Source organism: Dufourea novaeangliae, unplaced genomic scaffold (genome assembly GCF_001272555.1).
Source record: "Dufourea novaeangliae isolate 0120121106 unplaced genomic scaffold, ASM127255v1 scaffold299, whole genome shotgun sequence".
NCBI lineage: Eukaryota > Metazoa > Arthropoda > Insecta > Hymenoptera > Halictidae > Dufourea > Dufourea novaeangliae.
The window spans coordinates 67,761-94,094 of record NW_015374192.1 but is presented as its reverse complement, the minus strand read 5'-3'; the positions used below and the strand labels follow the sequence as shown (position 1 = coordinate 94,094).

The 26,334-nt window shown below is 41.0% G+C and overlaps 2 protein-coding genes across 2 annotated transcripts; both read left to right on the top strand.

The window, feature by feature from the left end:
* The first annotated feature begins 1,145 nt into the window (after positions 1-1,145).
* On the top strand, positions 1,146-3,146 carry LOC107192225 (UDP-glucose 4-epimerase). The gene is made up of 7 exons (XM_015581436.1): positions 1,146-1,196; positions 1,595-1,740; positions 1,955-2,070; positions 2,136-2,426; positions 2,491-2,671; positions 2,747-3,031; positions 3,094-3,146. The coding sequence occupies exons 2-7, from the start codon at positions 1,611-1,613 to the stop codon at positions 3,144-3,146; spliced, it is 1,056 nt and encodes a 351-aa protein (XP_015436922.1). The 5' UTR covers positions 1,146-1,196; positions 1,595-1,610.
* A 3,710-nt stretch (positions 3,147-6,856) lies between these two features.
* On the top strand, positions 6,857-21,793 carry LOC107192212 (protein bark beetle). Its single transcript, XM_015581421.1, has 27 exons — positions 6,857-7,234; positions 10,514-10,683; positions 10,947-11,140; positions 11,233-11,407; positions 11,496-11,665; positions 11,753-11,991; positions 12,078-12,327; positions 12,530-12,915; positions 13,192-13,844; positions 13,919-14,372; positions 14,492-14,882; positions 14,966-15,393; positions 15,473-15,718; positions 15,796-16,736; positions 16,826-17,292; positions 17,376-17,572; positions 17,653-18,051; positions 18,128-18,405; positions 18,485-18,738; positions 18,814-19,025; positions 19,103-19,227; positions 19,299-19,529; positions 19,610-19,735; positions 19,815-20,073; positions 20,147-20,348; positions 20,411-20,658; positions 20,741-21,793. The coding sequence occupies exons 1-27, from the start codon at positions 6,914-6,916 to the stop codon at positions 21,530-21,532; spliced, it is 8,808 nt and encodes a 2,935-aa protein (XP_015436907.1). The 5' UTR covers positions 6,857-6,913; the 3' UTR covers positions 21,533-21,793.
* The last annotated feature ends 4,541 nt before the right edge of the window (positions 21,794-26,334 follow it).

Here is a 26,334-nt window from a genome sequence, read left to right as displayed (position 1 = left end):
TTGTTGTGAAATTTATTTAAATACTATTAAGTGGTACAAAACAATTAAGTGGTACATATGTGTTGTTTATTAAGCCTATTACTACGACTACCACATATTTTAAATAAATAAATAAATAGTAATTGGTAAACTTAGTTAAATTGCATTAAAATAAAATTGAAGTTCAATTTAGCGCGAAATTTGAATTTGAAAAAGCGCGCGAAAACTGCAAAAACGGGAAAATTATAAAATTTCGGTAAACACTTGGTGGTGGAAATTGGAACTAATTCTAGAACTTTTGACCTAGTTCTCAAACTCGCCACATGTCAGTTTCTTCCAGTTTCCCGCGCTTTTTGTGAAAGTTCTAGAATTAGTTCCAATTTTCGCGACCAGGTGGCTACCGTCATTTTAGCAATTTCTTGATTTTGCACCTTTCGCGTGCTTTTTTTTAATTTTGAGAATGTATTATTCTGCTATTTGATAGCTGAGAGATAGTGCTGGGATTAATAAATAACGCATATGTATGATTTGACTGTCTTTTTATTGAAAACTCTTTAAAAAAATATACAATTTACAATGGTATTTATATAAAATTAACAACAATTGTCTTAAATTCTACTTATACATAATAATTTTGTTGTAATAAATTCACAAAGAGCAGCTTGTTTTAACGCGCAAAATCTTCTTATGTCACGTAAGACCACTTCCAATTGATATGATACATTTGTGGTTCTGATAATATGTGTATCGTGCTATCCGTTGAACTATAAATAAGTTCTTGTATATGCTAACGTGACCAGCATTACATGGGACACCCTGTATACAATTTGTATACATAGATATATATAGCATATATTGAGTCTTATTGACAATGAACAGAAAACAAATAGGTGTTTGAATTTGTTTGCATTATGATATCGCATTGTTATTTTTGTCCAGGTTTTATTCAAGTGAAATTTATTAGATAAATAGATTAATGATATTTTTATTATAAAATGTGCGAGGAAGTTGTAACCTCAACAAATTTTCCATTCATTTGTAGTTTAATCATAATTCTACACAATAGATTGGCGTCAAACCCATAATGACGTATCCGAATTGCGTAACGTTATCAGGAAATACAAACTTTTATATCTCTCGTATATTCTCACCGAGGTATGCAGTATGTTTCCTGCTGTCGTGTGGCGAGGTTAATTGCTTACGTGTCAAACATCAAGGTACAATTTGTCCCATTTTTTTATAACTATTTGTAACTTTTTTGTATGTTGTGCGAGATATGATGTTAATAAATATTATGAGTAGACTGTGAATTTTATCAATGTATAGTTCACTCAAACAACACAGTATAATTAACAACTTAATACAATATAATGAAGTATTTACTTGATTTGCAAGTTGATAGTACCTTTAATAGAATAAACAGATTTTTGGCTGGTTTTACTTTGTATAAATTGATCTGTGCCAATCTATATTCACATAATCATTCATAATCTAAATGTTACATTTAAGTTTAATGTAGAAGACCCAAACATGTTGTAGTCTAACTTGAAACAGAATGTAAGAATGTATATTAATTTATGGCACAATAACTGTTAAATGTGATATTAACAATTAGCACAAAAAATAAAACAATGGGAAATGATTCCTGGAATGTACTGGTGACGGGAGGTGCTGGTTATATTGGTTCTCATACAGTATTGGAACTAGTAGAAGCAGATTTTACGGTGGTGGTAATAGACAACCTTAGTAATGCTTATAAAGGTGAGGAGTAATACATCAAATTAGAAAAAATATTTGTCAACATTTTATTATATTCTTTGAAATTGTACTAACATTTGTTGCCTTTGTTTGGATGAAACTATATAGAATTGTTAACTATAAATATTTAATCAGTGCACTTTTAATTCTTTTCCCTATTCAAATTGCCATAACTATTTGATAATTATTATATACTTCAATACTTCATCTACAGGAGACAGTAATGTAAAACCAGAATGTTTATTACGAGTAGAAAAATTGACAAATAACCAAATTACATTTCTTCCATGTGACATAACAAACATCAATGAGTTGCGAGATGTATTTAAAAAGGTACAATTAATAATTATATCAAGGATCAAAATATGCAATTAAAACTACAATTATTTGTATTTTAGAATAACTTTCATTGTGTTATACATTTTGCTGCTTTAAAAGCTGTGGGTGAATCCTGTGAGAAACCATTAGAATACTATAAAACAAATGTTAGTGGAACATTGAATTTGTTAGAAGCAATGAAAGAGTATAATGTCAAGAATCTAATATATTCAAGTAGTGCCACTGTTTATGGAATCCCAGAAAAGCTTCCACTAGTTGAAGACATGAATACTGGCAACTGTACAAATCCCTATGGAAAGACAAAGTACATGGTTGAAGAAATTTTAAAAGATTTATGCATATCTGATAAGGTATAACTTTTTAATATGTTTAATTTTTGTTGCAATTCAGTGTTTGTCACAAAAATATTTCTAGGCATGGTCTGTCATATCTCTAAGGTATTTCAATCCAGTTGGAGCTCATCCATCTGGCCAAATTGGAGAAGATCCTAATGGAATTCCAAACAACTTAATGCCATATATTGCTCAAGTATCTGTTGGGAAAAGAAAAATGCTAAATGTTTATGGTAATGATTATGACACTACTGATGGAACAGGTTGGTGGAATAGTAAAACAATTGTAAGTTTAAAAGTATTTGTAGTAAATGGTGTAATTTTAATATAATCTATAGGCGTTCGTGATTATATTCATATAATGGACTTAGCATCAGGCCATGTAAAAGCAATGATCTATCAAAAAACTCAATGCCCAACTGGATTCAAAGCAATCAATTTAGGTACTGGAAAAGGTTACTCAGTTATTGAAGTTATTCGCGCATTTGAAAACGCATCAGGTCGAGTGATACCATATCAAATTGTTGAACGTAGACCTGGAGATATTTCCGCTAGTTACGCAGATGCTAGTGTAGCTAATAAGGAATTAGGATGGCAAGCCACTAAGAATATTGATGATATGTGTAAGTCATACAAATACTTAGTCATCTTGATCAGTTCTCATTTAACATATAACTTATTTTAGGTAAAGACACATGGAAATGGCAACAAAATAATCCAAATGGTTATAAATCTTAATTATAATTGTTGAAGCATTGGCTAGTTAAATATTGTTTAATAGTTCAATGGTTTTTAATTATTAAGATGTAAACCATGGTGGTATCTAGTTACCAAAGTTTAAACCAAAGCTCAATTTAGATGTATATTAGTCTAGTATTAAGCATTTTCTACTTTCAAAATTAATTTCAATACATGTATCTCTGTGTAAATGTAATAATTGATTCATCCAGAAGTTTTATACAGAATGACAAACTATATTAAACTAGTGTGCCATATTGATCTAAGCACTTGCAACAAATACACAAATTGCTCCACATTAAATAAATATGATTAAGCGTCCTATAAGTACAAAAAATGCAAATTACATTCTATATGTCTTGTTACAATGTGCAATAAATCATAATTATGTTAAATAAAGCGAGAATTCTGAGATCATGGTTAAAGTCATGATTTACCACAAGAGAACCCGACAGCAGTAATACAAAGTTCATGAAAAAATTTATTTGTCCGAATAATTATTAAGTAATCTGTTATGGAAATTGTAATAAACATTAAACTTATAATGCGCACATACAAAATTTATTATGACGTGCTCGATCTAAGAATCTGGAACTAGATTTCCTCCTACCCCTACGATCTAACCCGCGCAGCCTGCGTAAGAGACCCCTGTGAGTGAGAAGGTGGGGTCATAGAGCCCCCGGGGATGGCCGGAGCGAGCGAGAGCGGGAGAGCGAACACGGTATCGGTGCTCTCCGTCGGTGTGACGCCGCCTGTGGGGGCTCTGTGACCCCACGGTCTCACCGCACGGAGTCCCTGGCGCCACCTATGGGGGCTCTGTGACCCCAAGGTCCCTCCGCACGGAGTCCCTGGCGCCACCTATGGGGGCTCTGTAACCCCACAGCCCCCCCCCGCGGGGTTCAAGGCGACGGCCGCGGGGGGCTCTGCGACCCCATGGTTTCACCGCGGGGGTTCCTGGCGCCACCTGCGGGGGCTCTGTGACCCCACGGTCTCACAGCGGAGGTCCCTGCCGCCACCCGCGGGGGCTCTGCGACCCCACGATTTCACCGCGGGGGTACCGGGCGCCACCCGCGGGGGCTCTGTGACCCCACGATTTCACCGCGGAGGTCCCAGCCGCTACCCGCGGGGGCTCTGCGACCCCACGGTTTCACCGCGGGGGTTCCTGGCGCTACCTTTGAGGGCTCTGTGACCCCACGGGCGCACCGCACGGGTTCTCTGGCGCCACCTGTGGGGCTCTGTGACCCCAAGGTCTCACTACACGGTGTCTCTTGCGCTACCTGCGGGGTTCCATGACCCCACCGTTTCCCGCCATCTTGGATTCAGAAAATGTGCCGGAAAAATTTGGGAGAATATGGGACATTAAGTGGCGCCCCCATCATTTTGTTAGCGAAAATTGGAACTAATTCCAGAACTTCCAAAACTTGAAAGTTTAGGAATTAATTATTTTGTTATTATTTATTATTTCTTATTACTTTTTTGGTTAATTGATATTAGGATAGGAGTGAAGATAGTGCGGAGATTTATGAATAACGCATATGTATGATTTGACTGATTTTTATTGAAAAAATCGTACGAAAATATACAATTTACAATAATATTTCTATAAATTTAACAACAATTGCCTTAAGTCTACTTATATATGTATTCCTACACACTGATTCGCCGTTTATGAGATAGATTCAAAGTTCGCAGCCATTAGCTCGATACTGTCTTCAGTTTATAGTACTTTACCGATGATAATACCGATTGCCCAGGCCTCACCACGAGGAGGTTGCTGCGAGTGGAGGCCCAAGGCAGGTAAATGGAATCACAAGTTCCACATCTACCCACCTTTCACAATGAACCTTATAAATAACTTAAATCTTAACTATGTAATACTATCGGTACTAAAATCCCTCGGCGGATGACTTCTTTCTTGAGCCTAAATCTATAGAAACTAAGTTGCCTCGTCGGATGTCTTCGTTCTTCACCTTAGAACTACTATCTTAACCCTTTCAGACCTGGTAATCGCATTTTGTAGATGAACTTTCTTACAAGATTTTTTTTTCAAAAAAATATCTATCAGCCTACTGAGTTAAAATGTGTAATCAAATATTTTTTTTACTCTTATGAGAAAATTCAGTTCTGAAAGGATTAATACTTCATATTCAATAGTAGAGAGTCCATATTAATCGTAATATGCACTGGCATACTATTGAATATAATCTTAATACTCTTAATGCTATTAATATAAAATAACTTGAACTAAACGCTAATATACCGAGTATTTATTCGAAAGATGAAGGAAGGGTATATATACTACGTATACCTACTCTCAGAAGGTGAGATAGAATTCGTGAAAAGTGTAAGCATACAAGACCATCCTAGAGTCACGGAGCGTACAGGGAGACAGGGGAGACAGGTTTCCCAGTGAGCGTATACTCACCTGTTTCACAACCTGCGTGACGTATCCGCGTACCGTCGGTCACGTGACATGCCTTTACCTTTCAGCGTTCGTAGGTGGTAGCAGTAACAATAGCAGCGGTCGTCTATGGTAGCCACGACAGTGTAGTGTGCCTGGCGGTAGGACGCGAGGCGAGGAGGCGCGTTCACTGGCAAAAACCGACGTGAACAGACGACGGAGTCGAACCAGTCAAACCGCGCCCAACATGACGCCAGGTGGCCATCGCGACGCAGCGACGTTCCAGTGATCTACGTTTGTTTGTGATCCGTTACGGGGATCCCCAATAGATCGTGGTGGTGGTGATCGTTCAATATCCATCGAAAGAGGACTTGTCGTTCGTCGACATTCGTGTGAACGCCCTCCGATCGAACGTAAAAGTTTGACGTAAAATCGTGATCCCGACACACGACCGTTCACGGAGAATAACAGATTTCTTTCTGGTAAGGACTGTACACACGGCGTCTTTTCCGATCGTTGTTCGAAGAGGGTTTTCAACGTAGAGTATAACGGCAACCGTGAGGCCGAGGAGTCGCGCCACAGTCGAGCTGCGATCTCTCGCGCGTGAAAGAGTACCAACGAAGAGGAAAGGTTAATGCTCGAATTTAAAATATATACGGTGGTGCACCTTTGCGTTTGCGTACAAGTTCCCCGTGGAAGTTGAATATTGACAGTGATCTGATGGATCCTCTGACGGATGTTTTCGGCGAAGTGAATGTTTACAAGGAGACAGAGGATCGAACCAAAGATCCTTGAATGATCGACGAACGTTGAATTATTGGATAGCGTAGGAGCGATACTAATAAAACCGTGTCTTGTTTGTCCACCTGTATTTACACGCTGGGGCCTAGAAATTCTGTGCCGAATCAATCCACGATGTACATTGGCGATTAATCGTTCGACGCGTTAATGACACGTTCAGTGAAAGTGTATTGGTCCGATTCACGCGCGTCACGAACCTGTACGGATCGCATCATCGTTGTGTGACGCATCTGAATATCCGCGGAAAAAGAACGAGATTCGTAGAACACGAACCGGATTGCGTGTTAAATATACTATACCTTTGAAATCTGTCGATGTAAACGGTTTTATCGGTGTACAAATATCGTTATCAATTTTTTTTTTCCCGTAACCGGCCCATGCTCATTCAGCTAAATGTTGCAACAAGTGTCACTGGAGTGTCCGAGGCTCCTGAGCAAGACGACGCACAAAGTGAAAGACCTTAAGCTACATGATCGTTCGAATATTCATAATTCATGGTTCACGCAGGATCCGGTGACAGAGTGATTCTTCAGACTTCAGACTTTGGATTGAGTGCAAGAAAAAAATGCTACTGCCAGGTCTGCTGTTCGTTGTTCTGGCTGTCGTTGGCGGACAGTCGGACGAAGGGTTCGACCAGTCGTCCATTTACTACACCGAGCCAACTTTCATTAACTCAAGTAGCGGCAATGCGAACAGGGGCCTTACGGAACTAAGGGACGGTCATATTGTCAGGGGACAACGAGTACTGGAAAGATCCAAAAGCCCTTATCTGGTCCGGGAGGATCTGTTCGTCGAACGGGACGGCGAACTGGTGATCGAGGCAGGAGTAGAGATTCGATTCGGTCCTATGATCGGTATCACTGTTCGTGGCATCGTTACTGCGAAGGTAAGTCACTCGTAAAAACGAGGTGTAAAACCGAGTGCGTTACGATGCTACTACGTGGAATACATTTCACGGAAGGTTGAGTACAAAGGTGGTTACAGATTTCCTAATACGAGAATACCCTACATATTGCCTACTGAATATTCAATGTTGTACATTATTCGGTATTAAGTACCTAGTATTTTTTAGATCTAGTGCATTGGATAATGAGAATAGAGCACCTAAATACTATTCTTGCGAGTACACTGTACTGAAATTATCGAGTATCTAATATTTTTGAGGTCAAGTGCACTGAACCATGAGAATCGGGCATCGAAATAATATTCTTACGAGTACCTGTAACTACCCCAAGTATAAATACTATCAAAATACAGAGTACATGTATCGATAACGATCGTAACTCAAAAGGAAGCAGACGTATTTCTAGTTACTAATTGCCAGTAATTAAGGTACAAACAATTAAACATGGTACGAGTACAGATTTCGTTTCCAAACGCATATTTCTAGCCGTGCGTGTATACGCAATTTGGATCATCATCGCGGTCGTGTATACACACGAAGAAGATGAATGTTAAAGGCGTGTATACATGTGTGCTAACGTTGAATGAACATGACTCATCCAGACGTACGATTGTGCACACGTGTTACTACTACAGAGGACATACCAGAAACCGGAGAATGACGGTTACCAATTTCACTTCCCGGAACATTTTACGAGTCTCTTTCCAACGAAGTATCGCCGCAATCCGCGAGAACTCTTTTTCTTACGACCGTCCTAATTGCTGCAGCATTTCACAATCGCTTCCCCCGAACGGATATAAGAATGTTCTGGTATCTCTGCTCGCGTTAAAAGTATCCCAGGGGATCGATATCGCCACGGTATTCGATAAGAGATAAGCACGTTCCTTGCCTACACTCCCGATGCGGCCTGATTATGAACGTGTGGTGATTGATGCCTACGAAATCAAAATCATCATAGTACAAAATTAATATAATGAAGAGATAAATAGTTAAATTTGTAAATTCTTTCAAGTAAAAATCACAGAGCCACGGTTAAATTCATGACAGGATTACCTCGTTTCATAGGGAAAAAATATGTCAAATTGACGCAAGGGACGGGGATGAGGGTTAAGTCAACGTGTTTAAAAAAATTTGAACGGAACCGTCGCGTAACCGTTTCGTATCCGAACGGTTATGATGGTATTGTAAACTAACCTTTATTCGCGCGTAGATCTAGCATGTGAAACGATTTCCCAAGTGTATACACGTCACACGCCAACGCTAAACACGTTCCACTGTTTGTCGGGAAATTTTCTGGACACCCCACCCCCTGTAGACACTGATTCTCACTTTCTACGAGGTGCATTGTCCCGGCACGCTCTAGCCATGTGAAATTTCATCCGGACGGAATAGACTCCCGTGGAGGAAAGGGTGGTAACCTTATATTGCCTTTATAAAACTGTCTTTCCGGTGCAATCGTAATCGCTGTCGGCTCTCGAATGCCCTCAGCTCATTTTGTCTCTCGTTACGCGCTACTTAACCGCGTGTTCACACAATGCAGACCCGCGCACTTTTGAATGTCGCAAAAAGGGGGGGGGGGGTCCGTTGGAAATGGAGTTTCACGATTCGCAAGTAAGTGATGGAGATACATTTGAATTGTATGGATATTTGGTATCGATACGTATCGATACTCAGAGTATATCGATACACACATGTATATCGGGAATAAAATATCGATATCATCGGTATTGATACTTGCTATGAAAGTCGGAGTAATAAAATCCAACAATGAAAATAAATCATTTATTTAAGCAGTTATATGCTAAGGCAGCATCTCATGCTAACAGTGTGAAAAAGAAATCAACCAATCGCAAACTTTATGGGAATCTCGGTATTTATGGGTTATTAAATATCATTATCTGATTTGAAAAGTATCGATATTCGAAATATCAATCCCTTTGGATTGTTGTCTTTTAAGGGTCGAGACCTTTCTCCGGAGTCCAGGGAAACGTTAAACGACGACGGTTCGTGAAGGAACGCGCAGAAAAGGTCTCTCGGTGCGTGTCCGTTGTAAAGGACAACATAGAATGACCGGAAATTCCAGAAACACGCAAGCTTGGGCTGAATTGTTGCTTTATTCGCATCACGTACCCGACAGGGTACGATTGCTGCCCGGCCGTGATGCGTATACGTATTGTGTGCAGGGCACTGATGCACAGAATCGGTGTTATTAATAGTTCGATCGTCTAACTCCTAACGTATATCTCAAATTCGAATAAAGGAGCGTTTTTTTTAGATTTGTTATAAATAAATTGTACGCCTTCAACAATAAATAACTATATTTCTTAACTCTCCGATCCTTATATGCGAGTCCTTTAAGACGTTCGACTTTTGACTAGTTACATCATTGTCGTATGGTTTGAAAAGACAAGTTAACATTTGCAATTACAAATTTAGTGAGGAATATATAATGTGATGGGACATTTAGACAAATCTCCCTCTACGAGCTGTAAATTCCCCACGATCATCACGATATCTTGCAAATCCCATACGACGATGATTCTAACTATTCTTATGACACCCATGTGATTGTTAGAGAACTATCGAGTGTGGCGCTGAATCAGATGAGATTCTGGAATCGAGTAATAGGGAAAGCTGTTAACGGAGTTCAGGGAAACTCTAGTGGAAGTAATCCGCTGTAACGGGAGGATTTCTGATCCGAGCGTTTCCGCGACAGTGCCGCCAGCTAGAGCCCCCTGCAAGGAGTCGGGCAGCTAATGGCACGATTAAGAACGGGATGCGAACGGCCGTGTAGAGTGTAAAAGGCATGAACGAGTGAATCAGCTCTTACGCGCGGCCGCCTCCGCCACGCGGTTGCGTTCAGGTCACGGATCAAACGGCGGTTCTTGGCCTGAACTGTTAACCCACGACCCCAGTAATCCTCTTACGACTGTGTCGAGACGAGACCTTCTTCCACCTTCATCCGCGGCCAACGAATTAGGATGATCGTATCATCGGTCGTGACTCGTGATTAATTCAGCTTGCTGGCCACCCCAGAGAGATTACTAAAATAGAAATTAGATGTCCCCATCCGTAACCGAACGAAACTCTCGGTATATTCGTTGCTTAAACGTCAACTTTCCGTGTAGAAAATATGGTGCAGTAGATTCTTGATAAGTGCTAACAAGATATTAACTGTACCAAACGATAGACTATAACTGATTCTTTAGGATTCCCTAGATTATATCCGTGTACGTACTATTTTCGAATTACTAATTCCAGGGTGAACCACAAGCGCCAATTGTTTTGACAGCAGCTGAGGCGAACAATCAGATTCATCCCGTTGAGTCGCCGCTAACGATACGACTGGTTGACGGGCCGACTCCGTTCGAAGGTCGACTAGAGCTTTTCCATCGGGGCGAGTGGCGAGCTGTATGCACAAATTCACGAAAGTACGTACCTATACAGAGTGTCTCATTTAAGTATGACACACCGAATATCTTTTCTAGTTGCGAAGACGCAAAAAATATTTTATAACGTAACTGGAATGGTATTAAGTGGTAGCTATATAAAATATTTTTTGCATTTTCACAATTAAAAATGATATTCGGGGGGTCACATTGTTAAGTGATACGAGACTGCCTATATACGTTAAAACTCTTTTGGACCTGATGGGTGATCGATCACTTCCTAATTCATCTATATTCGTGCACAGTTGGACTCGAGCCGATTTGGAGACGGCTTGCAGGCAGCTTGGTTTCCAAGGCGGTCGATGGTGGTCATGGATGGACAGACAGTGGCCCGCGAAACCACGATTGCTTTACGAGCAACCAGGTTGCAGAGGTACCGAGTTCACGTTGACAAGCTGCGAGAGGTGGTCCGACAGGCAACTCGGGGGAGGCGTTTGTGGTAAAGCTTTTCGAGCTCTTACGTTATAGTGGGGTCCATAAATCACTTGGTCCCGGACGATGCAAGATACATTCTTGTTCTTGTGATTCCAGACTATCATCCTGATCTTGGCGTCGGATGTTTACCGCGTCACGACGGCGCCACGAAGGCGATTAAACACTGGAGAGGTATTCGCTTCGAAGGGGCCTTGTACGAACATCCGCTGATCCAAGAGAACACTCTTTATATACGAAAATCGAAGTCGATACTGCGGAACATAGTGATCGAGTAAGCTACTTGTGTTCCATTGTGTCGACTTTCTGTAACGTTTGCCGTGTCAGTTTGGTAATATTGTTCTCCCTTCTGGTTTTAAAAGGCACGCAGGAACGGGCCGAGAGTATAATGTTACGGCCGCGATCGATGTGGAAGGTGTCCCGCCACAGATGGAGTCGATTTCGGTTCTTCATGCCGCCTTCACCGGCATTAATGTCACCACGCCGAACGCGCCTGTTGTAATAAATAATTGTACAGTTCAGAACAACAGAGGTAATATTCGATAATAATTCACATGCTAAGCCACAATGCACAAGGAGCCGAAGGATACACATTTTATACGGATTAATTGATTTATAGGGTATGGAATTTATGTAAATAGTTCGTCCGGAATGACACATATCAATGACTGTTCCGTATTGGATAACGGGGCGGACGGAATCAAATACGTTCACTTCGACGAACGACCCGATGATAGACTAGATCGTACAGAAGTATTCGATCTGTGCACGTTTCCAACAACAGCCAGTCAGACGTTCCCTGTTATAATATCCATGGAACAGAGCAAATATGCACCGAACATGAAACGGTGCCCACAAGTACATAACTTTAAAAAAATTGAGATTATATGAAATTACCCCGTAATCGTTAGCGTATACACTATGCGTAATTAAACTGGTTGCAGCACATTTTTACGCGGCCGGGACATGTTATCACGATGCACTTTCTGCAAATGAAGACAGACAGAAACAACAGCGCGATCATAGAGGTGTACGACGGTACCAGCGTCGCGGAGAAATTATTAGCCAGGGTCAGGATCAAGAACGGCACGTTGCCACAGAGCGTGGCGACGACACGTCAGAATTTGTATGTCAAGTTCATCGCTGAACCGCGAACCAATACGCTTGTATTCGTGCGATTATCGTCGGGCTACAGTAAGTCTAAAAAATTGTACGATGTTGTTAACTAGTGTTGGGACTGATACCGCACTGATGCTAGCGATACCTGGTCGTAAATTTTCATCAGATGTAGAGTAGTATCGAAAGGGTTCGATACCCCTTATGAAATATCAGTATCAGTCCCATCACTATAGTGTTAACCACTGCAACAGAATGTGAAACAGCTGTTTGTTATCAGAGAAAACGTACGATCTCAATGTGACTGGGAGCGTGATCGCTGGCAACAATGGCAGAGGAATCGCGGCGGAGAAATTACGTTCAGCCCTGCACATTCACGAGACGTCTGTGTCCAGCAATAAACACGTGGCTGGTGTACACGTGTATGGTGGTGCTGCGGACGTGAATGTCACAAGTAGTCGGATATCGTTCAATACAGGGGACGGAATTAATATCACCCATATAGGGGGAAACCGTAATGTGTCGAGGACTAGCATCTCCTCGAATCAGGGCTATGGGTTCGCAGTCTGGCTGAACGACAGTTCGACCACCGAATACGTGAACTTCAATCAGACAACCGTGGTGGAGTATTCGCAGATATTTCGGAATAGGGATATCGGTGTCCTTGTGAGTACCGTTCTTTGATTGATAATTTCGTTACTCGAGCGAGTTAAAGCACTCACGAGAGATGTTCGCGAAGCGACACACACCGATTTTTCTGTTATTTTGCTCAGTGGGACCAATCTAAAAATTTTGCCGTGATTAGTTGGTATTATTTTTAGACTTTAAGTGTTTACTTATTCGTTTGTAAATCGTAAACTACTGAAGATAACAGAAGACACTGCTTGTCTCAGTATTGTATTTTATACAACGTGTAACGTTTCCTTGACATTCACGCTACAGGTTGGCAACGCGACTGGTAATTCGTACGTGAACGTGACCGGTAATTGGTTCAATAGCAGCACCGAGACGGCACTACAAGTGGAGTCCAGTTGGCGGCAGAATGAAGGGCTGTTAAGGCTTCAGATTGGTCACAATTCCTTCGTGCAGAACGCGAAGCTTGGAATTAAACTGAGCCCGGCGTTGAACTTGGATGGAACCATCGAGTACAATCACTTCAGGGAACAATCGAGCGGTTGTATATCGATTAAAAATCCTCTCTACGAGGAGTTCAACATTCTACCCGCTGACATCACGATCAAGCACAACGAGTTTTACGGAAACCGTGGCGCTTTTGTGGTCAGCATTGGCCTTTCGCCGTACAGCGATGTGCAGAAATTATTATTCACAAGAAACTTTTTGCGCGACAATCGTGTCCGTGAACTGTTCGATAATGGTAACACGATGGGATCCAGATTGGTACCGCGTTCCAGAGTAGCAGCGGCGGTTGTGGTTTCGTCCAGTAACGTTGAAGTTTTTCGTAACATTCTACACAATCCTGAGTCTAGATATGAAATCGGGTCCCATTTGGAGGATCAATCGAAAATTATTAATTGTACTTACAACTGGTTAGGATTCGCCGAAGAGAACCGAATATTCGATAGATTGTTTCATAGGTTTGTCTTTCGCTGTACAAAAGAATTAAATCACATGTATCTATGAAGATTGCTGATATAAAATTATATTGCAGAAAGGACAGATACAATCTTGCTAAGATCGATTACCTGCCGTATTTGCTACATAGCAGTAATCCAGGTGCTACCACGATTATCTCTAATCCAACGTTTGTGCCCCGGTTTCTCACGCCCGGTACAAATTTAGTTGGCGGCGAGGTAGATGGCCAGGAGTTATTGAATTCAGGAGAATACATTGTCGAACGTGACATTAATGTACGACCAGGTGGTAAATTGACCCTTCACCCTGGTGTCACGTTGCTTTTCCCACCTGCTGTGGGTATGATGGTCGCTGGCAAGCTCGATGCCCGTGGAAAACGACCTAGCGATATTTTATTTACCTTGAAAGAGGAGGTCATCATGGACCCGGATAACCAAACGATGATGGTGGAGGGACTGAACGAGATGAACGAAATAGAGGCGCCTGTGCGACTTCTTGGAGGGAAGACCAATCTAGAGGGTAGATTACAGGTAGAAGGAATTTGTTAATCATGAATTCAAGACTACTTACTATATAGTTTTACTGTACATCTATTCTGGTCCAGAGCATCAAAATTGCTTGGAAGTAATAAAATTGTTCATTCGACAAGGTGAAAGTTGGCGAGAAATGGGGAACTGTCTGCAACTACGGCTGGACCATCCGTGACGCGGCCCTAGTCTGTCACCAATTGGGCTTAACTTTAGATCCGGATTATTGGCTCATGCAACGCTCCCAGATTCCAAACGCGGGCATCAATGAAGATATCATTCTCAGCAATGTTAGATGTACAGAGGACGACAACGACATCTCCAAGTGTCGTGCAGAAACCGCGGAGAACTTCGAGAATTCCTGCAGCCACGAGAACGACGTGGGCGTTAGGTGCTCAGAGGCCGCGTGGGCGGGTCTGCGATTGGGCCCGCTAGCTCAAAGAAGCGATCTCCAGTATGTGACCATTGAAAAGGCTGGCTTACTTGATTATGCCACGAACTCGTTTAAGCCAGGTAATATTGTCACAAAAATGTTCAAATTATATAGACGTATTTATGTATATGAAAAACAGTTTGGAACATCTAAATGTTTACAGCTCTACAAATTGACTTCGCTAAACACTCGTTGGACAGCGTCCGAGTCATCGACAACCTACAGGATGGCCTAGGAGTCCTTTATTCAGATATATATTCAGCCGACGCGATTAATACCGTAAGAAACAGCGATTTCTCTCAGAATGGAGGCAGCGGTATCAGCTTCAAGCAATTAGGAATGGAGATCATCAACTCCAGAATAGAGAACAATAAGATAGCTGGGATAAGACACAATCCTGCTCTATCTGCTGTCCAACAGAGAGAATTTGCTGGGTGGTTCTTACGGGCACCAGATTCAATCGATTCTTCCTACGATCCGATCGTCATACCGTACCACATGCGGGACATTGAGCTTTCTAACGAAGAGACAAAGTATATTATTACGGTTAAAGTCAACGGTGATTCCATCAGACAACGTATTAACATTCGAGTAAGTGCATCAGAAGCATCGTTATCTTCTTATTTTTTGTTGTCTGTGCAAGTTTCACACAGTTTTATAAATCTTACAGTGCAGGCCAGGATACGTTATCGGTATCCAGCTCCTCAATCCTATTGAAAATCGAAGTACAGAACAGATTGTCATACACGATTCACAGTATGTTGATCTCAATCGAGATGTCTGGCATGTGAAAAGGGATCTGTCTGTGTTCCCTGTTACATCCAGCTCGTTCACTGTAGTACTGGATTATGATAGTGGGACTAATGCGCTTGGCGGAGCTGTGATCGTTATTACAGCGATTCAGGCCCCAATACAGGTCCGTACATAATCTCAAATCTTACTGAAGTCTGTTTAATACCGTTTTTAAAATAAATGTTTAACCTGTACTCGTAGGATATAAGGAGTAAAATTGTAAGAGGGCCGATTCCGACTCTTTTGGTCACAAAATCCAAAATCAAGAACAATAAAAAAGGAATCCTCGCGTCGTTTTACAACAGATACTTGGACGAAATTGGTGACCATTTTCTACGAAAGGCTAACGAATCCGTGCAGCTAGTCGGCTGTGAGATATCTCATAATCAGGAGGAAGCGATTTATGTAAACTCGCCTTATTGGAACATCTATCGAACCAACCTGTCCGAGATCGCGATCCATATTAATGACAGTCTGATCACCGATAATGGTAAAGGTATATATCAGTTCAGCCGTGACGCGAGATACTCGAACAACCTCTTCCATTGGATAATGCAAGACAGTACCGTGGAAAGGAATCGAAGGGGTGGCTTTGATGTATTATTACCAGACGTGTGGCAGTATAACGAGAACTTCACGCATACTTTGTACTTTGACAACAACACCTGGCGGAACAACGAACAGTACAGTTTCATAGTGGACGGTCATTACGCCACGCTGAACATTTCTCACAACCGTTTCGAGGGGAACCGTTGCAAGACTGGTCTAATCTCGATCCGCGGAATGGAGAAAAAGATGCAAATCAATAATAATCGTATAGAGAGCAACACCGGTGTTTACATGGTGGAGTTCAAAGCGGACAGCCAGTCTGAAATTCTGGGAGACGTGCATGCTCGTTTCAGTCATAATGAAATTAAACAGAACAGCTATGATCTGGCTGGTATGGGGCCACGTCGTACGGATGATAGTCCAAGTTACGTGGTTGGGTTCCACGGTATCCAAAAGGTGCAGATAATTAGGAATCTGTTCGGTCAGAATTCTTTGGACTATGAACTGTTGGCTGGTATCAGAACGGCTAAGATTAATAATGAAGTTGATGTCACTGAGAATTGGTGGGGTACTCCTGATGATATTGATATAAGGTAAGGTGGGACAAATATGTAAGCTTTTGTACGACTAATGATCCTATTGTACAAAAATGTGTACGATTAACAATACTGAACAATTTTAGGCGAAGAATATTCGACTTCGACGACTGGAATGACCACGCTGTGGCCAATTACAGGCCCTTCTTGACCAGTGATACCTTCGATTCCTCAGTTTCCGCTTCCTGGCAGATTGCAAAGGAGGTGGACTTGGACAATTTGGGCGGTCGTATCGTAGAGAACTTGTCCATACACGCCAGGGATAAACCTTACGTGATACGATCGGACATCACCGTTATGCCGGAAGCCACATTGCACATTTATCCAGACGTGGTAATGGAGTTTGCCCCCAACGTTGGGATTCTGGTTTTGGGCACACTGAAGGCCGTAGGTGCGCCTGGCCACGAAATCATAATGAAGCCAATGGAACGTAACGATACAAATGATTCTGCGAACCCAAGACCGACCAAGACTTCCGGAAATATCATTTCAATGTCGGAAGAGACTATTCGCTTGTGCAAAGATGGCCGATGTTCTTCCTTGTACAACGAAGGTTAGAGCATTTACAGTGAAGATAATCAAATTTAATGGACCAGCCTGTATATACTTTACATTCACTTCAATTAATCGTTACAGGATTTTTGGAATTTTTCAATAAAACAACTTTGCAATGGATACCTCTGTGCGACAATAGATTCACCGAAAGAAACGCACAAGTGGTCTGTCGTCAATTAGGACACGATTCGCTAAATGTTTACGTGTCCCATGACCGCAGATACGAGCTTCATCCTGGCTCTCTGATTCGCGTCTGGTCCTGGCCAGAACCGTTACAGGTATACTGTATATGCTAAAAGTAATTTATGTATTGCTAGAAGAACAAAAAAGTGGAAAATTCTAACACCATATGTTTCAGTGCACTGGAAAAGAAGAGAAATTAGAGGATTGTCAGATTCGATTGAACGGTCAGCTCTATGGTCACCGATACGAGTGTCCATGGGACAACCAATTCGTCTTCATAAACTGTGGAAAACGGAATCTGGACGACGCACATGATTACTGGGGCGGGATACGTGTCGCGAACAGCGAGTTTGAGCATCATTTGTACGAGCATCGTATTCACGACGTGGTCACCCATGAAACAGTCAGACGCATTGAGTCTGTATTGAAATACATCAACATCACTGGCGCTGGAATTCTCCATTTCGAAAAGTCAGCTGCCTTGCAGACTATCATGAAGTCCCCAGCCATAATGCACGTTAACGTGACACGTAGCGCTTACCATGGGATCAACGTGATATCCCCAACTCACACTGTTTGTATCGAATTACCACGCTTTCTGATGAATATAGGTTACAACTGTTGGTTCAATTTTTTATTTATTCTTTTAGGTTGAATTGTTATTCAATACTGTGGACAATGTTCTTGGAAATGGCGTGAACGTGCTCTCGATAACGGGGGAGGGTCGTGAAGCTGACGAAAGTTCATTCACTCCTATTAAGGATCTGAATATCCCTTATCATCTATTCAGCATGATCGATATATGCGACACAACCAAGGAGATCACGTTGGAGGAACGAGTGATTGTGTATTACAAATACGACAATCATCCAGTGAATTGCGTGAAAATCTTCCGCAGTGCTTACAAGGCGAAGCCGTTTGGATTTAGGTTTGTTTCCATTAACGAGAAGATCTTTTATCGCCTGTGAGAAAATGATTCAAGATTTGTGCTCTTGTATATTTCACAGGCTTCTGCAGTTCAATCTTTTTAACTCTACTGGAAAGCCAGGTCGCGTAGATAGTATAACTTTGTACGATGGAGATATTTATAACGTCACTGCCAAGAGTATAGGTCGTTTGGAAGCTAACAGTCCTGACGAGAAGAAGCTATTCAAGACTCAGGAGCCCAGTCTCAGTGTGAGTCTGTTCGCTAATGGTGCAAGTAGTGTGCACGGTTTCATCGCAGAAGTAGTCACTCTACCAATCTCTGCCATTGGATTTAGTGAGTTATATGAACGATTGATAATTATTGATTAATTTATGATCTTGCGATTGATACCGATCTTTTTTTCCTCAGATCGTGATGTGCAACACAACATTTCTTATTCTGTGATATCGAACTGCCGGGAGGGAGCGATCAAGTATGCTAGCGCTGGCGAAGTAAACGCTATAATGACTCTAGAGCGTAATCAATTCACAAACAATTGTGAGAAATTATATGGTAACTTCTCGACGTGCAAATCTGCCATCTGGTTGGATGTTCAGAACACCCAGTCCTTATTCTTTAGAGTGAGTGATTTTATTACTAAAAACAGCAAATGATTTTTGATGACATATCTTTTTAATTACGTCGGTGGTTATTTTAGAACAATTTGGTCCGTAAGAATCAAGGTGGACTCTCCATTCGCGCTGACTCCAGGGGTTCAGCGACTTCTTTGAAAGGATGGATTCACAATAATATGTTCGCTGAAAACTTCAACAAACCTGCACTGTATGTACAATATATATATAGCGTTGAATGTTCTATTTGGAGATTATGTAACTACTTATCCTTCTTTTCAGATATGTAGAAGGTCGTCAAAGCAGTCCGTATCAAGAAGTGACGATATTCAGGAATTACTTTACGAAGAACAACGCTCCGTACGATAATAACGTCGTCTTGAAACAAGTAGTCAGTAACATGACCCTTAATTATTTACACGGCAATCTTGGTGCGCATCTTCTAGAAATTTCAGGATTCGAAAGAGTTCGATTGCCCATTTATCAAAGTACATCTCATAATGGATTTTATAAGTAATTTTTCTTATTCTCGATGAATAATTAATATTAGTTATCAGGCTTCGTTTTTACTAAATAGTGAAATAACGTTTCAGAAATTATGCAGTGGACCGTAATGGCCGCAGTACAATAGTGGCTGGTACTCCTGGTCAACAGTACGTCGACAATGTCTTCTTCAATCCAGACAATGATTATGAAATGCTCACCGTAAATCGATCACAGTCTGTACCATTCTATATATTTTCCGCGACATTGCAATACGTGACATGACACTAAATAAACGTATTTTTAATTATACAGACAACTAGAAATGTGGAGGTCCCATATAGATGCAAGGCATAATTGGTGGGGATACAACGAAACTCTGGCGGTAGCTGGTAGAATCAGAGACAGAGGGGATTCTCCTGAACTACTCCAAGTTGATTACCAACCTTTCCACATGAGCAATAAATCCGTTCTGAATGGAAAATGTCCACCCGCGTGGGATCTTGTGGGTGACACATGCTACATATACATTGGTGCTCCTATGGACTTTTATAGCGCTAGAGATTTCTGTAGGGTGAGTTGATCATTGACACATTATCGGTATATGTTAGTTACGTACATGTTATCCAAGCAATTATGTTTCTCAGTCGGTGAACGCATCAATGCCATTTATCATGGGTGATTATTTGGAGCTTTGGCAGTTTCTGCGGAAACAACAGGAACGTTATGATTTTTCGGACCGTGCTTGGATACAACAGTTAGACAGAGTAGATCAGTGCACGACGTTCACGTACCAAACTATTGAAATAGATCACTGTGCTCAGCCAAGTCCTTTCATTTGCGAAATTGGTACGTAATTTAATGTTTCTGATTATCATAGAAAATTATAACAACACCATATATTGTTATAGATCCCAGAGTGGACATTGATCCGTTATCATGGAGGAAAGACATTGTAGCTGTAGCTGTATTAGGGGCAGCAGGCGTGGCGCTTGCATTATTAACAGCTGCCATTGCACTTTGGGTGTCTAAATCGAAAAGAAGAAACATCGAAAGACTGGAAAGACGAAATTCTATCAGACAGTCCCTGCATTCTTTAAGATCCGTCGGTTCTACGTCTGGATTCACTGAACTTGCTTATCGTCGTAAACCTATTACGGTACATATACTACCTTAAACATTAAAATTAGTTGTGCCTTTATTAGTACTGCACTTAGTGTATTTAACAATGTTCATTTCAGACAAAACATTCTACGGACACACTGAACTCAAAGTCCCTGGATTACAAAAGAATGCTCAATGGAGGAAGCATAGACTCCATGGACAAGTCTCAATTGAACTCCTCTATGGAGGACAATCAAAGCTACGACGTGTACGAAGCTCACAATCCACGGTACTCGCCCAGCACCAGTGACTTCAAGAGTACAGCACAGAAGTTCGGAGCCGCTCAAAGCGGAGAAAATCCAGTGTTCGACCTAACCTACCGCAATGAAGGTTTCCGTAACCATTCTACGTTCACTTCAAGAAGTACTACTGACTGGCCTATAGAATCTCACACTGAGACAACCACGGATGAAACCCCAGTTGTGGATGCTACACAGGAGAGTTCATACCTGCATAATACGTCCACACTTCCACTGCACTCGAGCCTCGTTTTAAATGATTCCATCAGCGAACTGAAACGCGACATTGAGGCAACAGCTTACAGTCCCGTGGACTATGATGTTAGACGTAGCTACGATAATGCAACATTAACGCCAAGCCAGGCATCCGAACCTGTGCCTGAATACGCCCCAGACTTCAATCCTCCTATACCACCTCATCCCTATCATCAGTACGACGACAGTAGACCAAGAAGCGAGGCGCTTTTAGAAACTAATTTGGACAATGGAGAGGAGAAACCATTGAGATCGAAGAGCGAAGCTCTGTTGGAGACCAATTTAGATGTATTCCTCGCCAACGAACCCACAGAACTGACTCAGCTGTCTGCTGGAGCGAGAAGTAAGAGCCAACCTCTCGAGACAGCAATGTAAACTGCCTTCAATAGGCTAGTTGTATGAAGATTTTGGACTGCAGTGTGCAACGACACTTAGATTCAACTCCGATCACATAGGAAGAAGACTTAAGTGAGATTAAGTAAACCCACCGAGTTTTACATTTAAGACAGTGGATCATAACAAATACAATTGATACGACGGTACATCGCTGGGTCTTTTGATGTTCATTAAGGCTTCTTCCTTACCCGACTTACAATTAGTATTGTTCTTGAAGACTAGATCTCAACACTCACTTCAGCCGGAGCGCGTAATTCTAACCTTGGTTTTTTTTTTTTACACGCAACTCGTGAGTCGAGTGAAGCAGAATCGAACATGGATTGCAAGTTGTACCTAATTATGTAGTATAGTATATACGCTAATATATCATGTAGACTAGGGAAACTTAATTCTACTGACGTGTGTACAGAGAAACGTATCATACAACGATGGGAACGATGGTTCGCGAACTAGGGTAAAATCATCAGTCGCTTGCATGATCATGAACGAGCATTTAAACAATTCGCGTAATACTTTGAAGAATTGTTTATGTAACAGTAAGAAAATATTCTTGTCTGATGGAGATCGTAAAATTTAAGAATTTTTAAACAATTCGCGTAATACTTTGAAGAATTGTTTATGTAACAGTAAGAAAATATTCTTGTCTCTGATGGAGATCGTAAAATTTAAGAAGACGTCACAAATATATTGTATTACACTGCCAAACTAGCGCAGAATACGCATTTAGGTACTCGCAGAGTGAGGTGTACTCATGTTGTGATAGATAACTCATTCGAGTATAACTTACGTTCCCGTATCATTATTGTACTAATGATTCCAACGAGCTGTTCATTAAGGAATACTGTATCTGTCGTTTAAGACTATATAATATCGTACAAGAATCATTTATTGGATATAGTTTTCCTTAAAGTAGGTGATCTCACCAAGCGCCTTGATAATAACTTTATATATGTATTATACATATATTGTAACAGATTATCCGTCCGTATGTGTAAGTTCATTATAAAAGCGACCAGTGCCTTTTACAAGGCGCACGATATTTGTGTATTTATGTATGTATAGATATACACAAACACCGGTTGGATGTCTTTTAATGGTACCCAGCGGAATTTCGTTCATATTTTTTATATCGTTATTAAAGAAGTATTATGAAAACTTTCGTATGATTTATCACGGAACGATAGCTCAACGAAAACACGTGTGTTCTACTGCGAATTTATTCTTCCAAAGAAGGACTGTTCGGCCTCCGACGACATTATTTCTACTATAAAACGCGAGTGCAAATATCTTTATATATTTATACGTTTTTTTTAATAAGTTGAATAATGTATGTCGGAATATTCGTTTTTACAATATCCGTACTTTAAATTATATGTTGTTCACGGCAGAGCTAATAAACGAATCGTATCAATTTTGAATTAAAAAATGGTTTCTTTCTCATTGTTCTATGCACTCGATAGGGACAAATCAAATGGTAGAATCAAAATTTTACCTATCTTTACATGGTATAATTAAATAGACATTTCGTAGTGTGTATACAATATAATACACGATATAATGAAAGAGGTTCACGAATAAATTACGGAAGACTGTTTTAAAACAATATCGAATATATTAATATTAATATCGTTAATAACATTGTTAAATATCGGGATCAGATTACTATTCGTCGTAGTCGTTCTTTTGGATCGCGGATACGATCCATCGATAACGAAATTTCGTCTATGGTCACGTAGACGAAAGTTTGTTTTTTTATTTCTTTTCTTTTTTAGATTTTTCTGTTAAACTACGATAGGAGAGTCACGCTGAGATCGCATTGTTAGAGACTTTCGTCGGATACGGAATTGTTTCATTTGATTTGCAAGAGACCAATTAATGATTTTGTACTCTTAACATTCAAAGGCAGTCAACGTATTACAATTCCTTTTTTTTTGCACACAGCCAGAGTGTTAACCTGATACGAGTAACAAAGTTACCGTATTCTTTGACGTCCCACAGTGCAGGGGATCGTATCGCTGTGATCTCGAATGGACGCGTGACAACAAAAACAAAAGATCAAGGGAATTATTGCACCAATCGAGCGGACACAGTGCACACAATAACGAGAAACAACGGACTACAAATTCGTTCGCGTTGTTCTTTGACTCGCAGCATTGTCACCGCTTAAACTTCGACGTACTTATCGTAGAAAAAAAAAGTAAACTTAAAACATAAACGAACTCGTTTACTTACGAGCGACGTCAATCTCGTCACACTTCATTGCACTTTCTCGACACGAATCGCTGGACACAAGAAAGAAAAAAAATACAACATAACAAATCGCGCGTGTCAGTAACGGTTTTTGGCGCGTACGTTCGACGAAACAATTTCAGGTACGTTTAAATCGAGAGCTCGATCGATGGTCGCGACATACTGAACGTTGCGTCTTGTCACGGGGCACGTAACTTATGTTGGTAGCATTGAAATTGAAAACACACGCGATATTACTCGATGCCTTCAAATCGGGATCGTACGCTGAACTTTTTGGCAATTATACAAAATTACACGTCGATTATAGATTATTCGAAGTTCACTTCGGAAAAACTAGACAAAACTAGACTCGAGCTTACGGGTTTTGTACTAAATACAGCCAAAGCACGTGACCTCGAGTGAAGATGTAATAATCATTCGTAAAGAAACATACATATGTCCTATGTATACCTATATAATTTGTATATATGCAATAATATGTTCGCGTCGCGAGAATTATAAAGTATTTTACCGGAAGTAATTCTTACTTTCTATCGATAGAACGACCCTGGGGCTTTTCAGATGCCACGCATTACAGCTAAGATTGCACCTTTGTACATGAGCGCCGTTTGCAGGAACAGGAACAGAAACAGATTTTGTATCTGAAGCACAATGGACTTAACACAATATTTTGTCCGTAACTAAACGCACACGATAATGGAACTTGTCTCCGACTCCACCCTCAAACTCGAATCTAATTTGTAAACTTTTTTTTTCGTCAGTTACAAGAATAGCCTCGTTTATTTTTAAAAGCAATAGCATCAATTAACTATAGTTTCCTTTCGTTGACCATTCTATGAATGGAATTTCAAGAATGCGCAATTAGCTACGGACAAATCTAACGTGGATATAGGCACGAGAGAAGAGGGGAGGAAGATAGAGCGAATAACTGACTGAAGAAAACCACGATGAAAAACTCTCGAGAAAAGAATAGTTTTCATAATTACCTACGAATTAATTACGTAGTGATTGAGCGATCAGTTAATCTCTGCCGCCGTTCACACTCTTGACCTGGCAGTTGACCAACTGTAAACAATTAAACTAATTCTTGGCGCCAATATATCGTGAATTATTTGAACAGTCCCGTAACGTGCAGTGGCAACAATGCGAGAACCTTATTTCAAATATGTATCCCGAGGAGATACATAAACGAAACCGATCATAAAGTACGAATCGCGACGTTAAATAAGATTTGCTCGATGAAATAACACGCTAAACGGAAGACGTTCGTAATGTTTGCTGTTACACGATCCGGTGGTCTCCCACACACCAGCGATTCCGGGACAATCGATGAACCTGGGGGGGCAGACGAACGGACACGACATTTTACAGTCGAACTAATAGCCTTACATTTACAATAAAAATGATACGTAGAGCGAATCAACGATAATAAACGTATATCGTTTGTATTAACGATGGGCGATAGGGTATATATTAAATTTCCATATTAAAACTTTCATATTAAATTAAGTAAAACTCTTACGATAAAATAAAAGCGCGAATCGCGCGTTAATTCGTATCAACAACGACGGCTGCTCGCGCGTCGGCCACGTCGGTATTTAAGAATCAACGTGGTACCGAGGCGGTCGAACAAAAAGCGACGCGCAGGGCTCAATACTTGGAACGTTGCAAAATGTAACTTTGTACAAAGTAAAAACTAATCGTCGCGTGCCAGATTAACTAATCAAAATTCCAAGCACGAACCGTCTATCACGATCGTTCCATTATAGCGGACCTACTTGAAACGATCGAAGCCGATTACATTTAGCATTTATACCGAGCTCACGTGATACGCTCTGTAATCACAGAAAGGTAACGAACTAATTGAATCGGTTTCGAAAAACCATTCCGCCCACGGTAATTCCAATAGGTTCGGATTTACCCTTTCTGTATTCGAATGAACATGGGAACGTATCAAATGAGCCAAGCGTACATATTACTGTTGTATATCAAGGGAACCGAACGATTTCGTCGGTTGCCCTTTTACTCCCAGGACGATGCTCGCGAGCGCGGAGCAACAAATGGAATCGAGGAATGCAGATACAGAAGGCGTGGGCGTATACGATAAACGTCAGGAAACAACGAGGATCGGGAAAATAGAGAAAGAACAACAAAAGGTAGAAGAAAGAACGTGCCTTGCGCGTTCTGCTTCAGAGCAACTGAAACAAACGACGAGAAAGAAACGACGTCACATGCTGCGACGACTTGCATCTGTCTCTAGACTAGAAAGAAACCGTGTCACCTGGTGACACGTTAGATTTACAGGGGAGGGGGGAGTGGGGGAGCGTTCTTTGAAGATGAGAAAAGTAAAATCGTGTGTCGCGCTGGATAAGCTTTCCAAGACCTCGTGTGTGTTCACGATTCTAGGGTATTCTCAGTTTCCAGAGTAGAAATAAAAAAAGCTGACGAGGACTCCACCGGTACAAGTTCGTACCACCCATCGGTCGAATGGAGAACGTTCTTATCCAAGGAGCAGGAAAGACATAGTGACG

What these genes read in the sequence shown, in the direction of transcription:
- LOC107192212 (XM_015581421.1), top strand. Translation starts at nt 6,914, where the DNA reads ATGCTACTGCCAGGTCTGCTGTTCGTTGTTCTGGCTGTCGTTGGCGGA. An exon ending in GTATGCACAAATTCACGAAA is followed by an intron (nt 10,684 to 10,946) that starts GTACGTACCTAT and finishes ATTCGTGCACAG; the next exon opens with TTGGACTCGAGCCGATTTGG. An exon ending in GCGCTAGAGATTTCTGTAGG is followed by an intron (nt 20,074 to 20,146) that starts GTGAGTTGATCA and finishes TATGTTTCTCAG; the next exon opens with TCGGTGAACGCATCAATGCC.
- LOC107192225 (XM_015581436.1), top strand. Translation starts at nt 1,611, where the DNA reads ATGGGAAATGATTCCTGGAATGTACTGGTGACGGGAGGTGCTGGTTAT. An exon ending in TGCGAGATGTATTTAAAAAG is followed by an intron (nt 2,071 to 2,135) that starts GTACAATTAATA and finishes TTTGTATTTTAG; the next exon opens with AATAACTTTCATTGTGTTAT. An exon ending in TAAGAATATTGATGATATGT is followed by an intron (nt 3,032 to 3,093) that starts GTAAGTCATACA and finishes AACTTATTTTAG; the next exon opens with GTAAAGACACATGGAAATGG.